The sequence below is a fragment of the Chionomys nivalis genome, chromosome 21 (genome assembly GCF_950005125.1).
Source record: "Chionomys nivalis chromosome 21, mChiNiv1.1, whole genome shotgun sequence".
NCBI classification, from domain to species: Eukaryota; Metazoa; Chordata; class Mammalia; order Rodentia; family Cricetidae; genus Chionomys; species Chionomys nivalis.
Window position 1 is genome coordinate 12,793,986 of NC_080106.1, and position 15,290 is coordinate 12,809,275.

Below are 15,290 nucleotides of genomic sequence, written 5' to 3' on the forward strand. Positions count from 1 at the left end.
AAAATTCTCTAGAGTTATCCTCAGTCTTGTGTGCACACAACTTTACCCAAGATCTACTACTGCTGGTCCCCTTAGTTTGGTGTGACAGAGGCAGCAGTGAAGGGGTCTTGTGAAGGACAAAGGTGTTGAGCTGTACTGATGACCTGAAAACCACTCTTTGATCCTCCGTTCTTTTCTACCTGGGAGCACCTAGAGCTGTGGGCAGGGGAATTCCTCAGCTCTCTGAACTTCTTTACTGCTCCTTTGAGAATGTGTGGGGTGTCATGGAAACAGAAGAGTTCTAGCTTCAGGACAGCAGTTTCAGAGGGACCTTAAGTGTGGTGTTTTGAATGAGAACAGTTCCCTATAGGCCCATGTATTTGAACGCATGGTCCCTGTTGGTGGCGCCCTTTGGGAGGTTTGGGGAACCTTTAGGATGTGGAGCCTTGTTGGAAGAAGTCTGGCACTGTAGGTGAGCTTGGGAGATGTCTAACCTCATCTTGCTTTTGGGTTCACTCTGCTTTCCGGGTGTGGATGAAAACCACCCCCTCAGCTGCCTGTTCTGTCCCCTCTCAGCTGCCATGCCTCCACTGTCCCTATGGATTCTCCTTTAGTTTTGATTATTTTAGGTGTGTGTGTGTGTGTGTGTTACTTAAAAGCAGATTCATAGATGACAGAAATTATTTATTATACAGCAAAAGCACAAGACCACAGTATGGTCAAAAGGGACTAAGGGAGACATGTAGAGTGTTTCATTTTCAAAACAGGAGAGCATGTCTCCAGACTCAGTTAGGGTCAATTTTACGGACTGGAGGAGTGAAGGGCTTCCAGGTGTCATCACGAGAATCGGGTGGGCTGCAGCAGGTCTACTCACAGGGGTTCTGGATGACAATCAGAAGATACTCCTTATCTAGGGAGAAACATGAATCAAGTTAATTTGCATCTAACCCATGAACATTTCAGCTAGCCTGCTCTCTTCTGAACACCACAAGGACATCGTGGGGACAATGGCTGCACATCAGAATTACCAAGGCGCACTGGAAAAGTTGAGAGCGCACAGACTTGGTCCCGCATTAATAATTTCACTTATTTGCTGTTCCCGGCATGGCTAATTTTAATAAATATCCTACAAGTGGTATTTGTGTGCAACAGTAGATAAAGCTTTATCTACTTATCTGATGTGCTCCTGTGCAGGATGCTAGGTTTGTGCCCATAACACAATTACTCAGAAACTCGGTGAACGTAATTCCTTCAAGGAAGTGACTCTGTGGCCATGTCTCCCAGTTGACCAGCTGGTCACACGTGCCTCACAGGGAGGCAACACGCAACTTGCTTCGGATGCACCTCTTACTTTATTCCCAGATGGGTCACTTCTGCCACCATTCTGAGAGTCTGTGTGCTATTCTGCCATTTATGTACCTGTTTTTAAATAACACGCATGCACACGTGCACACGCGCGCATACACGCTTAAAAAAATAAAAACTAAAGGAGAGGCCATAATGACAGTTGAGGCATGGCAGCTGAGGGGGCCAGAGCAGGCAGCTAAGAGAGCATTTTCCAACCACCCTCAGGAAGCAGAGCGAACTGAAAACCAGATGAGAGTGGGGAATCCCCAAGCCCGTCTCCAGTGATGTCCTAGTCCATGCACTGGTTATTTTGACAAATAGGAAGCATAAATTGGTAAAATTTAGCTTGTGCAACGGCTAAATTATTTGCTAATTTCATACAATATTTGAGTTTGGCTCTTCAGAATGGAACATCTTTGTTTTTGTAATGAAAGAGCTTGCTGCCTCCCCTTGCATATTGCAATCTGTGCCCTCGCCAAGACTCTATAATCCCTCAGTCTTCGAAGCAAGGTTTAAACCAGTAAAGTAGAAAAGCATTTGAAGTATGAAACAGCATGTCCAGTTACCTGGAGCTACCATGATTTCATGTTTCTTCGATCTGATCCTGAGGAAAGTCAGATCGTTCTGGGGGTCAATGTCCCGGACCGTGCTCTTGGCCTTCATGGTCAGCTGATGGAGAAGACCCGCGTACTGAACCGTTGTCGAGTTGTCCAGGGTAGTTCGGATTGGAATGCCTGTGATGAGATGTAATTTGGAGTTACGTTTCTCCGGATTGTAAGGGAGATGCATACATTGTAAAATCTACTGGAGATCACTTATCCTTACAGATGGAGAAAAGCTGATGGTGGGGGGGGTATTACTAGCTGGCACCAATTTTAGCTGTCTGTCTGTTTTACCACATTTTTGTCTCCATTTAGAGTTTTAAATAGAGATGAGTCAAGAGCTGTTTACAAGTTTGACTGTGGCTTTCTCAGCGTTGAAGTCAGAACCCACAAGCTTCCCTTGCTAATAATGTTATTCCCATTACTGTTCATCTCTGCATGCTTTTATTTTATGGATATGCTGTAATGGGATCAATATATTGTTTGTTCATTTGGTAGCTTACATTTTTAACAGTGAATGTGTTGTGAATATTTTGTGCATAAATCATCTGGAAGCTGTTAATTGATTGTTTTAATCTTAATCATGTGTATACATATATATGATTTAATTCTAATCACATATATATGCATTATCAAGGCATATCACTTATGAAATATGTGGTTTATAATGTGACATTTGTCTGTTTCCCTGAAACAAGAGACACAAAGGGCCAGCATTACTTAAGCCAGGGAGTCTATTCAGCAGGAGCACTGCAAATTTTCTAACTCTTCCCACAGTGCTTTGCAAGCAAATTTTAGGTTAGAGAATTATGGTAACAAGGAGACTGACTTTTCTGGGTGAGTGTCCCTGGTTTGTGTTTATTTTCTACTGAAGCATTATTAAATTTGGCCTCTTGTTCACTCTTTTGGTGTATTAGATGAGATTAAAACAGATTAAATCTACTGATTTAATTAAAAAATTCTAGCCAGACAAATTTGCAAGTCTGAGTCAATGCAGTTCAAAGCTATGGAGCCCCAGTTGGGCCACGCAGCACCCAGTGTGCATTATGCGGCAGGCACCAAGTTAGGTGCTCCATCCCCATTATATCTGATCAGAGATAACCTTTATATTGAGAACTGCAAGACAGGAATAAACATTTCAAAGTGTGCTCTCACTTCAGGGGGACACATAACAAGAGTCTGTCTGGGATCACTGTCAAATCTCTTAAGCATTTGTAAAAAGGACAGTCAACAAAAGTCCAAAGCCTCTCTTGGGTTTTCTTTCACAAAACATAGCTCCAGAAACTAACGCCAAAAAGGAGCATTTTGCAGCGTCAAATGATTACTATCTTAGAATTTTATCAAGTCTTCATGCATCTGTGGGAGACTGTCAGTTTTGACTTTGAAACCAACAAAACTTCCTTTTCCGATAACACTGTCTCCAGAACACTAACAAAAGGTTGTCCAGTATTCACAGCGTGACCCATTCTGTAGATGAGGTATCATATAAAACCATTCATTTCCATAATGTCTTGGCCACTTTCTTCCCAAGGGAAATCTGTTGTCTTTCATAGCCAAGAAGTCACAAGTCATGGTTCTGTAGACAGCGGGAAACAGTGGGGTAGCAGGCACCCGACTTCTAGAGATGCTTTTGGACAGACAGTTTTGTTTCATATCTTAAACACTGACAATCACTGACATCTGAATTGCTCAGTGTCAGGATAAGAAATAGAACCAGAATAAATTCTTCAAAGTGTAGATGACAAGGCTTGGGCTGCTGAAGCTGTCTGTCCGTAATCCAGGCCAATAAATAAAAGAGGCCAGCTCTCTGAAGAACACATGCAAACTGTGGTAGCAGGATGTTTTCAGTCTCAGACACTTGAAAACAGACAACCAAGAGGTCAGGGTTGGGGGTTTAGCTCAATGACAAAGTGCTTGCTCAATAAATGCAAGGCCCTGGGTTTTGCTCCCCCGCCCCTGGTTCCCCAGAACAACCGAAACAACCAGTTGGGAAGGATTTAGTGAGTTCTTGCTTTGTACCAGTTAAAGTCAATTTATTAAGAAGTAATTTTTAGGCTGGGTGTGGGAGTGAATGCCTTTAACACCAGTGCTTTAGAGACGCAGACAGGAAAATGGCTGTGAGTTTGAGGCCAGCTCTTTCATAGAAACAAAGCCAAAAATAATTTCAGTACGTGGCATAAAGTTCAATCACTTGCTTTGGGGTGTGTGTGTGTGTGTGTGTGTATGTGTGTGTGTATGCGTCTGCACGTAGGCCAAAGGCCAACCACAGGTGTTAGGTGTTATCCTCAGGGATGTTGTGTATCTCCTGTGGGACAGAGTATTTCACTGGCTTGGAACTCGCCAGTTAGGGTCTATCAGCTGCAGCTGGCCAATGAACCCAGCAATCCTCCTGTCTGCATCTCTGGTGCTGGGATTATAAGTGGCCACTACCTCACCCACTGGCAATAGAACTCAGGTCCTGTGCTTTCAGGGTGAGCTCTTTACTGACTGAGTCATCTCTCCAGCCTCAGCCACCTCCTGTCTGAGAAGCAATCACAGGTCCTAGTTTCCTCCAATCCCATCCAGAAATACACTAAAGGTGGTTGAGAATCGCCTTGATTTATCACTCATGTGATTGCTATAGTCTATGCCTAGGTTAGTCCTCCCCTCCCGTCCTCTTCCTTCCTTCCTTCCTTCCTTCCTTCCTTCCTTCCTTCCTTCCTTCCTCCCTCCCTCCCTCCCTCCCTCCCTCCCTCCCTCCCTCCCTCTCTCCCTCCCTTCCTCCCTCATCTCTTTCTGTGGTACTGGGGATCAGAATTCATAGCCTCACGTTTATGAAGTGAGCCCTCTACCAGTTGGGCTATATCCTTCACCTCGCCCTCTGTCTTTCTCATATTTGAGTGTATTCATGTACCTGACTATGTAAACAGTTAGAAAATACTGACTACTGCTTTTCATTCTAGTTTTTCAGATAATGACAAGCAAGTCACCACCATTCTTCAAGAATATGTATTTGTGTGTATAGTTTCTATTTTAGAAATAGAATATTTAGAAATACCCTAATATTTTCATTTAATCACTTCAGGAAATTTTTGATAGGACACATAAGGCTAAACTATTTAACAGGCAATCTAATGTCTGCTTTGTAATGTGTAGCTTACCTCCTGACAGGCATTTAGACTGTTCTCAATCTATGACTTCTATCAACAAGGCTGCATAACCTATCATTGCACATTTATTTGGGTAGGAGACGTTTTCAAAACGGAGCCCCCTGAACAAAACATATGAACATTTTAAAATCTGATATTGTGGATTTATGGCAGCGCTCTGGAATATGACTGCCTGTGATCCCAAGAAGCTGGGAGTCATTATTTCAGCTTGCCATCTGCAGCTGCGCATTTGTGCTTTGGCGAGTCGATTGTATTTCAGAAGCAAAGGAGCCAACCGGCTGAATGGCTGATAAAATCTAATGATATTCAAATGATGAATTATTGGACGTGTCAAGAATATTTAAAGTCAAAAGCCTATATAAACTGGGCTTATCCATAAAAGACTATATGAGAACTTTGCATACTTGGGAGGTAGATGTTTGCGTATTGGTCTCATGATGAGTGTTTTTATAAATGGGAAACTAAAATGAATAAAAGAGCCACTGTCGTCAAAACCTAGACCACTCAGACACAGCAATCGCGTCTTCTTTCTTGTCTTGAGTGGGAAATCTGTGTCTTAGAAACAAGGCAAAGACTCACTATGCAACCTGGCATGTGATGTCATCTAAATGGATAAAGAAAGTGAACCAGGCAAGCTGACAATGATGTTAACACATCGTCTATGAGTCGCCTGAGCCACAACCACTGGCAGAACAAGAGAGTGGCGATAGTGTCCTGGGGACCTGCCTTTAGTACCAAATGCCTAGGACTTCTGAAGGCTGTGAAGCTGAACTGGGGGCCTCCAGCAACACTTGAGAAGGCTGTGAAGATTGTTTTGTTACAGTCAGGTCACATGGCTTATACCGTACGCCATTAGGAAACAGGCCTGACACTCTGGTCATTAACTACCCAGCCAGAAAAGTTAGCTGGGGAACAGGTTAATTTGAAGTCAGGTAAAAATCAAGTTTCCGCAACCTTTACAAATGCCCTGATTCCTGACATGGTATTATTCTAGTGGCAGTTGGGGAATGTGGATGGTATTAAAAAATAACATTTTTGTTGATTTCATCAAGAAATTGAGAAAAACTTTCCCTCAAAACCTTACTTCTCATTCCACTACTTGGGGAGAATCACTCTGATATCTGAACCTTTCCTTCCTCACTCTTTATTTGGTTTTGGGGTTTTTTTGGGGGGGGGAGATGGGGTGCCACAAAGCTTAGGTTGGCCTCAAACTGACTGAGGGTGACCTTGAACTCCTTCACTGCCCCAGTTCTGGAATCATATGCCTTTCCCACCAAGTCCTATTTCTTCAGTGAAACCCAAGGCCTTATGCAGGTTAGGCAGGTCCTCTATCAACTGAGCCACATCCCCAGCCCCCAGTGTTTACTTGAAATATGCATGTGCACCTGGCTGTTTAAAGGATCCCAAAAGGCTTCCTGTTGCTTCATTCCCTTTTGTTCTCGGATCCAAATCTTTTCTCCACCACGCTTTGGTGTGGTATCCTTCAGGCATCTGATGTGCCTCACCAGGACTGGACGCTTCAGATTAAGGCATTCCGGTGAAACACTTTAGAAGCATTGGCCTGGGTGCCACGGGAGCCTGCACCTATACCGGGTTAAAGTGTTCTCCCAAACTTAAGTCCACCTGACACTTCAGAAGACAGCCTTGTTTGGAAAGAGCTTCCCCATAGATGCAATCAGTTAAAACGAAGTCATACTGGCTGGGGCAGACTGTGGGGCCACTGGCAGCGGCACCAGGATTTGTTCCTGCTGCTTGTACTGACTTTTTGGAACCCATTCTTTTTGGATGGATACCTTGCTCAACCTGGATATAGAGGGAGGGCCTTGGTCCTTCCTTGGAGTAATGTGCCTTGCCCTCTCTGGGGAGTGGATGGGAGTCGGGGGGGGGGGGGGGGGGAAGGTGGAGGGAATGGGAGGAGGGGAGGGAGTGGGAACTGGGATTGGTAAGTAAAATGAAAAAAGATTGTTTTCTTTTTTTAACAAATACAATTTTTTAAAAAGTAAGGGGAAAAAATGAAGCCATACTGAATTAGGGTAGGCCATCATAGTTATAGACTGGGGAAACCTGTCTGTAGGCCAAGCAACACCGATGGCTGACCACCATCGTGCAAGAGGTCAGGAAGCTGGTCCAGTCATACAGTCCTCAGAAAGACCATGACCCAGGGGCATGCTAGCTTCACCGATTTGTGTGTGTGTGTGGTGCATAGGCACGCATATGCATGCATGTGTGTGTGTGTGTGTGTGTGTACATGGCTTCATGTGCAGGTCAGATGCTGACATTGGGAGTCTTTCTCATCAGTTTTATCTTACTTTTACTGGAACAGGGTCTCTCACAGAACTTGGAACTTACTGATTCATTAGGCTGCCTGGCCAGGGAGCTGTGGGGATACCCTTGTCTCCTCTTCCCCAAATACTGGTGTTCCAGGAGCACAGTTGTTGCGTCTACCTTTTCACATGGTTGCCGGGGATCCGAACTCAGGTCCTCATGCTTGTGCAGCTAGCACTTCACTGAGGGATCCATCGCCCCAGCACCCATTTCTGCTCTTCAAAGACAATGAGCACGTGTGTGGTATTTGTTGCCACAGCCAAAGCAAACTCGCAAGGCATCTCTGCTAAATCACACAGGTGGCTCATGCAAGTTGGGGTGGGAGACCCTGTAGCAGATACTTGGAAGCAGAATCGGTTTGACCAGAGCCACACCAAGAGCTGACCACTTCCTGGAAATAGATGGCCCAGCTTTTCACTTCCTGTACGAACAATCCTAACTCCTTCTTCCTCATTCCCCAGGCTCAGTGAATTTATCACTACATGCATTTGGCGGAGTTATTTTTTATTTTATCCAACAAACCAAATGTTACCTCTGCAAATCTCAACTAAATAAAAGTTCTCAAAAGTTCTTTAATTAGAATTCTATTAACGGTTGGCAATTAAACTGGACCCTTGATAGTCCTCTCATCTAGCTGCCGCAACCACCAGGAACTCAGGTTGTGTTCCATCCTTAATGACAAGGAACCAGAGTTCTGAATTTCAAGTCTTTTAGCTGGTGATTGCACAATAGCATTTACTGATGGATTACACCAGAACACCCGAGGTGGGGATCAGCCAATTCTATGGTTGTACCCACTGCAGATTATTAGAAGAGGCTACTCTTATTTCAAAGAATTCTCTGGAGCAGTGTTGGCACCCCTCACTCTTACAAATGCCAGAATTAGCAGTGGGGCAAGCAGGGACTTTTAAGAGGCAGAACATGGAGCCATGAGCCAGGAAACATGCAACATAGAATCTTCTAATTTTGGGGTGGGGGTGGGTACTTGCGTATGTGGGCACACCTACACATGTGCATATGTGGAAATCAGAGGACAAGTTGTTGGAGTCACTCATTTCTTTCCACCACGTGGGTGCTGGTGATAGAACTCAGATCTCCAGGCTTGCCCGCAAGCACCTCTGCCCACTGAGCCACCTTGCAGGTTCACTATGCAGATTCTTGTTGTGGATGACTCAGAGACAATGAGTCCCAGGCGAGTGTCCACATTTCCTAGCTGGGAATGCGTTATTCCTTCCTGCCTGCTATTTACAAGACTATTGCAGAAATGCAATTAAATGAATTCTTGTGTTGGAGGGTCCTGGTGAGATTTGAAGGGGGCAGTGGGGAAGAGGGATGACTAAGATACATTATATACTCATATGAAAAATATCTGCATAAAACTTCCAAACAATAAATTAAAATCATTATAAAAATGAATAAAAATTAATTGTAAATTTTTTACCTAATATGATAAAAAGAAAATTTTAATTTTAAATGAAGATGGAAGCTCTGTCCTGTAGCCTTTATACATTAATCTGAAAACAAACTGCCAATCACATAATTTTCCCTCTCTTCAATAAGAGAGCTTTGCTGGGTCCTCCTGAAGGGATGTGAATGACCAGAGTTTCTGAAGAAGACACCGTGTAGTGTTTCTTAGGAATACGTAGGCATTGTAGGCAAAGTCTCTTAGATGGATGATTGGTATGTACTAAGTATCAATAGGTGTCTGATGAATTACTGCTAGGGCCGGGACAGACAAAACGTGATTTCAGTTCAGACTCTAAGGTAAGTGTCTCCACTCTTGACACAGTAAATGAGTCACCAGTTAGCATCTGTGTCAGGCTCAGTCAGTCTGTGGCAAGAAGTTACCTTCTGCATTGACCACCATCGTTCCAATGACCCCTTTGTGGCTCTGGATTCTCTTGAGGGTTTCCTCCACCTCTGTCTGCAAGAGATGAGGGCCACTATTAACCAGAAGGGCCTCTGTGGTGACATCAACTCTACAGAGAACAACTAGGAAGTTACTCAGTCCCCTATTTCTTTAACTGAGGACTGGACTCTATGTGCTCGGCTGTGTAAGAGGAGAGCTTAGAGCTGGCTGTTCATCTCATGTGGGAACTGTGTAAGAAGCCTCCACTTGCATAGAACCTAGACAGACAGGCTTCAGTCCTAATAGAGACAGAGAAGGGTCCTCATTGGCTAGAAAAGCTGTGCTTGTTTTGCTTGTTTTTATATTGCCCAGAAAGCTACTATAGGTTCATCTTTTAGTAGCTTCCATTTCTGTTCTTACAAAAACTTCTTTTGTGTGTCTTAGTCCTTGAGCTTTACTGATCAACACTGTATCCTCCGAGTGTCCAAAAGCTGTCCTCAGTGAGACACCTTAGTTTCTTTTGACACCTCCACTTGGGATTCATACTGGTGATTACTTACAAAGGGCATCCTCTGGGGGCAGCATATTGCACGATACTGGGGTCTCCTGACTACAGTGGTTTGTGTCTTGGTTTAAGCTGAATGTTTAGCTGTGAATGACTGGGACCCCACAGATGTTTTATGTTCACCTTTATGAGCTCACTACCCATAAACCACTGTGCCCCTTGTGCTGCCATTTTGTTTTCAACAGCACATTGAGAGTCTTGATATTTCTTTGTAAAATATATTTTATTATTTTATGTGTATGGGTGTTGCCTTCATGTATGTCTGTGCACCAAGTGCATGCCTGATGCCAGTGGGGGCCAGAAGACAGTGTCACCTAGAGCTAGAGTCACAGACAGTTGTGAGCTACTCTGTTGTGCTGGGGATTCAACTTGGGTCCTCTGTAAGAGTAGCTAGTGTTCTGAGCCACCAAGCCATCTCTCTAACCTCATGAAGATTCATTTGTGAGGTTTTCCCTCTGAAACAGAGTTTGACACTATGTAGTTCAGGTTTTTTCTTGAATTTGCAGCAATCCTCCTGCCTCAGCCTCCTGAGCGCTGGGGCTGCAGACAGGCATTCCCATGCCCCACTTGGCCTGGAAACCATTTGATGAGAATTTAGTCCTATTTTTTCCCTCAGCATCTCCCAAATGAACACTAAGTTATTTCATTCAAACATCAGTTTTCTTTTGCACCCAGCGTAGATGTGAGAGAACACTTATGAGTCTTTCCCATCTCAAGAGAGCAGGGGTTTCTGAATTTGATGAAATGGCATGGCTTTCCCCACTACTAATACTATTAATATTTGATTAGCATGTTCTTTAAATTACATCATGGCCCTAAGCTTAAAGAACTGCATCTGTAGAGCAGACTATTCATTGCTCCCACAGGTTAAAAGCTGCCTCCCTGTCACAAATAGAAACAATGGTAAAAACAAGGAAGAAAGTGTGTTTTTATATTTCACTGTCTCGAGAGTCCTGAGCCTGAGATGTCCTCTGAAAATGAAAATAAGACATTACCAGCGACAGTCATATCAAGGACATGATAGTGCCGGGGACTTGTTTTGTCCCATACACAGCCTTGGACAAAAGGAAGGAAGGAAGAAAGGAAGGAAAGAAGGAAGGAAGGGAAGGGAAGGAAGGAAAGAAGGAAGGAAGGGAAGGGAAGGGAGGAAAGGAAGGGAGGAAGAAAGAACGAAAGAAAGAAAAAGGAGATGTTTTTCATGGGGTGAATCACTGAAACTTGGCATTTCTTAATCTTCTTTCTGGCTCAGAAAATCCCCAAACTACCAACGTTCTGACTATTTTAGGAGATTGTCTACAGCTGCCTCAAAGTCACCGACTCCCCTTCCCCCCCTCCATTGCTCCTCTCTACTCCTTGCTCCTCCTTATGATTCCCTCTCCTCCAGGGTGCTTCTCTTCTGACTTCCAGAGGCCTCTAGTGCCCCACCTCTTTCCCCCTTCTCCTTTCCCCTTCCCTCTCTTCCCTTCCCTTTGCTTTCTTCTTTTATTCTTATTTCTTTCCTCCTCCCCTTCCCCTCCTTCTCCCCTCCTCCTCATTCTTCTCCTTCTTCCCCTCTATTTCTTTCTCCTTTCCTCCTTTTCTTCCTCTCTCCATTCCTCCTCTCTCCCTCCCGCCCTCCCTCCCTCCCTCCCTCCTTTCCCTCCTTCCCTCCCTCCCTCCTTCCCTCCTTTTCTCCCTCCCTCCTGATTTTCCTTTCTTCCCTCGTTGTCTCTTGCTCCCCTCCCTTCCCCTTCTCTTGTTCTACTGGTCCCAGTGTTTCTACTGTTCTTTGCAAACTTTCCTGGCTCATACATTCACCTCAGCTCCTCCCCTGTCTCAATAGCTCCCTTTCCAGCTGTCATCCCGTAAATAGTGAAGCCCTCCCAAGACAGCTGTGCCTATGGGTATCGCCCACCCCTGCCCTTCCAGACACGGACCCAGCCAGATTTACCATTGCGCCTGTGGGACAGCTCCACTCTCAAGCCTGAGCTGCAGTTTCTGTGGTTGTCAACAACGCTTACTCCGTTGCTAGGAAACCAGGCAGGAAGTGGCTTCCAGAAAGCTGTGGGGCTGCGCTTGCGCAACCTTCAGGCTTGCGCAACCTTCAGGCTGTTTCAGAAGCGGGGTTTCCTCACTGCCTCTGGCAGGCTGCTTCCCAGTCTAGCGAAAGGTTCTAGAAGGCAGGCAGAGGGAATTCCTTCCAGATATATCTCAAGGCAATGGGGTCGCGGTGGGAAGGGAACTCCTATGTCTTGCGTGGGTCCGATTTCTCCCCCTTTGCATGTTTTCTGGAGATGTGGCAACCACTTACTTGTCCCTGGAACCAGGGAAGTGCAGCCAACCACTCTACCTCTCGAGGCGAGGTATCTGATACCCACGTGGGTGCATCATAATACCCACTTGAGATGCAGTACTGTCTACTTGGGAAACCATAATACACTATGGATATGGTAGCACGCAGTGAGGGTGCTCATGTATGAACTAACTGGTTCCACTTATCACTGAGTATTTGATTCTAGAACTGAGGCAATCGAGAAAGGGTTGTAGGATGGTCTAGAGTCATTTCTGTTGCCGTGATAAAATAACCGTGACAACGAGCAACTTAGGAGAAAGGTTCCGGTTTAGCTTACAGTTCCAGGTTGCAATCATCATTGTGGGGGAGTCAGGCAGGGACTTGAAGCAGCTAGTTAGATCCAGTCTCAGCAGAGAAAGAAAGACAGGAAGAAAAAGGGGGTTGAGAAAGAGGAAAGGAGGGAGGAGAGGGAGGGAGGGAGGGAGATAGGGAGAGAGGAGAGAATGAGTGGATGCCTATGCTGGATTCGTTTTTTCCCTAGTCCTTATACAATTCAGTGCTTAGTTTAGGGAATGGTGCCTCTACTTTTAGGCTGGGTCTTTCCCCATCATTTAACATAAGATAACCTCCATAGACATTTCCACAAACTGACCTGATCCAGACAATCTTTCCCTAAGACTTTTCCTCTGTGAATCTACATCGTGTCATGTTGACAATTAAAACTGACAATCACATAGTAGAAGAGTGAATCGGAGGTGTGTGTGTGCGCACACATACTCGTGTGTATTGTCTCAGCTGATTGTATTGTTCTGTAGGAATAAAAATGTGGGTCTTGGCAGCAACTCTGGTTGAATTGTGTAAAGTCTTGGCTTTTTGCCTCCCTCCCTCCTCGGGTTTCTGATCAAGGAGATTTCCACTTGAATCTACATTTGTTTTTCTTACAAAGCTCTGACTGTACATCCGATCCGTTATGTCAATCAACCTTAATGAAGGAAGGAACTGCGTAGGCATGGGGGAGAGCTCCCTCATTTCTGGAGTCAGGGTGTCAAACTCCTTCCCTAGCTGACAGTCGTGATTAGAGGCGAGCAGGACTACTCCAGCAGGAAAGACCCTGGCAGGAGAGCCCAATGGCGCAGAAAGCAATGAGAAGGGGCCCAGCTGACGTTGGAGTCTGTGCATAGGAAATCAATGAGGAGAATATGAGCCATTTTCTCCTTATCGACTTTGCGCTCTAATTAATTCCTTGGTTTAATTTTTATGCCTTTTCTTTGGGGGTGGGAATATAATGAATATCCAAGGTTGTGCTGTCTAAAATTCCTTGGAGGGATCTGGCCTGCCTTGTGCCCCGTCCTAGGTACTGGGCATTCCTTCCACCCTCTCTGCTGCCTCCCATCTCCGCCCCTTTCTTTTTAACTCACGCTAAAGGCTAGATATCCTTCAACATCAGTAAAACTGTTAGTGGCTAAAATGTGCGAGCCCTCGGAAAATCAAAAGTGCAGGCAGACTCGATGCGTCCTCATGCTTAACTGTCAAAGCGAGAGGCTTTCTTTCTGACAGGAGGGGCCTCTCTTGTTCTTGACTGCCTCCCATTTCGGGTTAGCCTCATGGGATAGAGGGGATGTGAGTGACCCTGAATTTCCTCTTGGAATTGTCTTCACCATTCTGTGGAGCGTAGACACTCAGCTGGCCACCCCTGAGTCGGGCTGCACTATCTATAACATGTTTTATATTCCTCCTGAGATTTTGCGTTGTCAACTTAAACAGGATTTATAGTGCTCTACAGCAGGGAATCTTAAGCGTTAGTCAGGTACAACCTCTTTTCCCTGACAAGTTTTTTATTTATTTATTTATTATCTATTTAATGTGTATGGGTGCTTTGCCTACTTGTCCATCTTTGCATCATGTGTGTGCATAGTGACTACAGAGGCCAGAAGAGAATGACATAGCCCCTGGAACTTGAGTTACAGACAGTTGTGAACTGCCCTGTGGGTGCTGGCAATTGAGCCCAGGTCTTCTACAGGAGTAGCCAGCACTCCTAACCTCTGAGCCATCTCTCCAGCCCTCCCTGACAAAATTCTTTCTGGCCCTGTGTGTATGAAAGTGGGTATAGAAACCGAACTTTTACTGACAAATCATAAAGAAATTTATTTGGATGCAATTCTTTGGTCTACAGATAATCTTACCATTTGTTAAAGAGGAACACAGTTTACATGCTAATAAATACGAGGCACTTGTCTGTCTAACGTCTAAAACAAGCCAGTTCAAGGATAGTATGATACTTATTTGCTGCGGAATGGTGGCTGGAGAAACCTTTGTTTTCTGTAATTAAATATTAGTTTCTGTACGGATGGAAAACTTCCTGTTCAAAGCACCGCTGCAACCCTTAGCACCAGTCTTAAATTTGAGCGGGGGTGTTTCAGACGCCGTTTGTCGGCTTTGCATGGTGTGAGAGCATGCGCAATGCCGAGTGCACTGGATGTCTGTTCGGAAACGCTGGGTCCAGTCTTACAGAGGCCAGAACCCCCTGCCTAGGGAATGGTGCCGCCCACAGTGGGCTGACCTTCTCATTCCAATTGATATAGCGAAGATAATATACATACATGCCCACAGGAAAATATTATCGAGACTAGAGAGTCTCTCCCTGAGACTCCCTTCCCAGGTGACTCCAGAGGGTGTCAAGCTTGTGTGAGAACTGACTACCACATATGGCAGCCTGCAGGCCCCGCTTGGCTCCTCTCTCCTACACGCTTGCTTTCTTGCATTTATACCATTTGCTGTGACACAACCAGGAAGTCCGCATTAGATGCTGATACCTTGACATTGAGCTTCCTGACGTCCGGAACTGTAAGGAATAATTTATGTTTTTATAACTTAGTAAGCATGTTGAATTTTGTTACAGTGTTACAAAGCAGACTCAGCCATTTACTAAAAGACTCCATTTCTCCACTGTTCTCTGTGTTGTTACACACGAAAATGTATATTTGTTGTTGGGGGGGCTGCCTATCATATTCTAGTTTGTGGGTATAATTGTCCTAATGGGATGCAGACTTACAATATGTTAGTATTTAGTAGCATGTCACTCTTTATTATTTCCCTTCTAATCGTGTGGCTTTTCTTTACATGTTTTGTATAGTATTTAAGTAGGATTATTCATTTCCTCAAAACTACTTTTGGAATTTTGACTGGAAAGGAAATCTGTAGA

General features: G+C 44.7%; 1 protein-coding gene across 1 annotated transcript; it reads right to left on the reverse strand.

Moving 5' to 3' along the window:
• Nucleotides 1–653: 653 nt before the first annotated feature.
• On the reverse strand, nucleotides 654–11,810 carry Dynlrb2 (dynein light chain roadblock-type 2). The gene is made up of 4 exons (XM_057754149.1): nucleotides 11,747–11,810; nucleotides 9,251–9,326; nucleotides 1,893–2,060; nucleotides 654–889 (listed from the first exon to the last, which is right to left on the reverse strand). The coding sequence occupies exons 1-4, from the start codon at nucleotides 11,747–11,749 to the stop codon at nucleotides 846–848; spliced, it is 291 nt and encodes a 96-aa protein (XP_057610132.1). The 5' UTR covers nucleotides 11,750–11,810; the 3' UTR covers nucleotides 654–845.
• Between the last annotated feature and the right edge of the window lie 3,480 nt (nucleotides 11,811–15,290).

What these genes read in the sequence shown, in the direction of transcription:
- Dynlrb2 (XM_057754149.1), bottom strand. An exon ending in GATGGTGGTCAATGCAGAAG is followed by an intron (nt 2,061 to 9,250) that starts GTAACTTCTTGC and finishes ATCTCATCACAG; the next exon opens with GCATTCCAATCCGAACTACC. An exon ending in TGAAATCATGGTAGCTCCAG is followed by an intron (nt 890 to 1,892) that starts GTAACTGGACAT and finishes GTTTCTCCCTAG; the next exon opens with ATAAGGAGTATCTTCTGATT.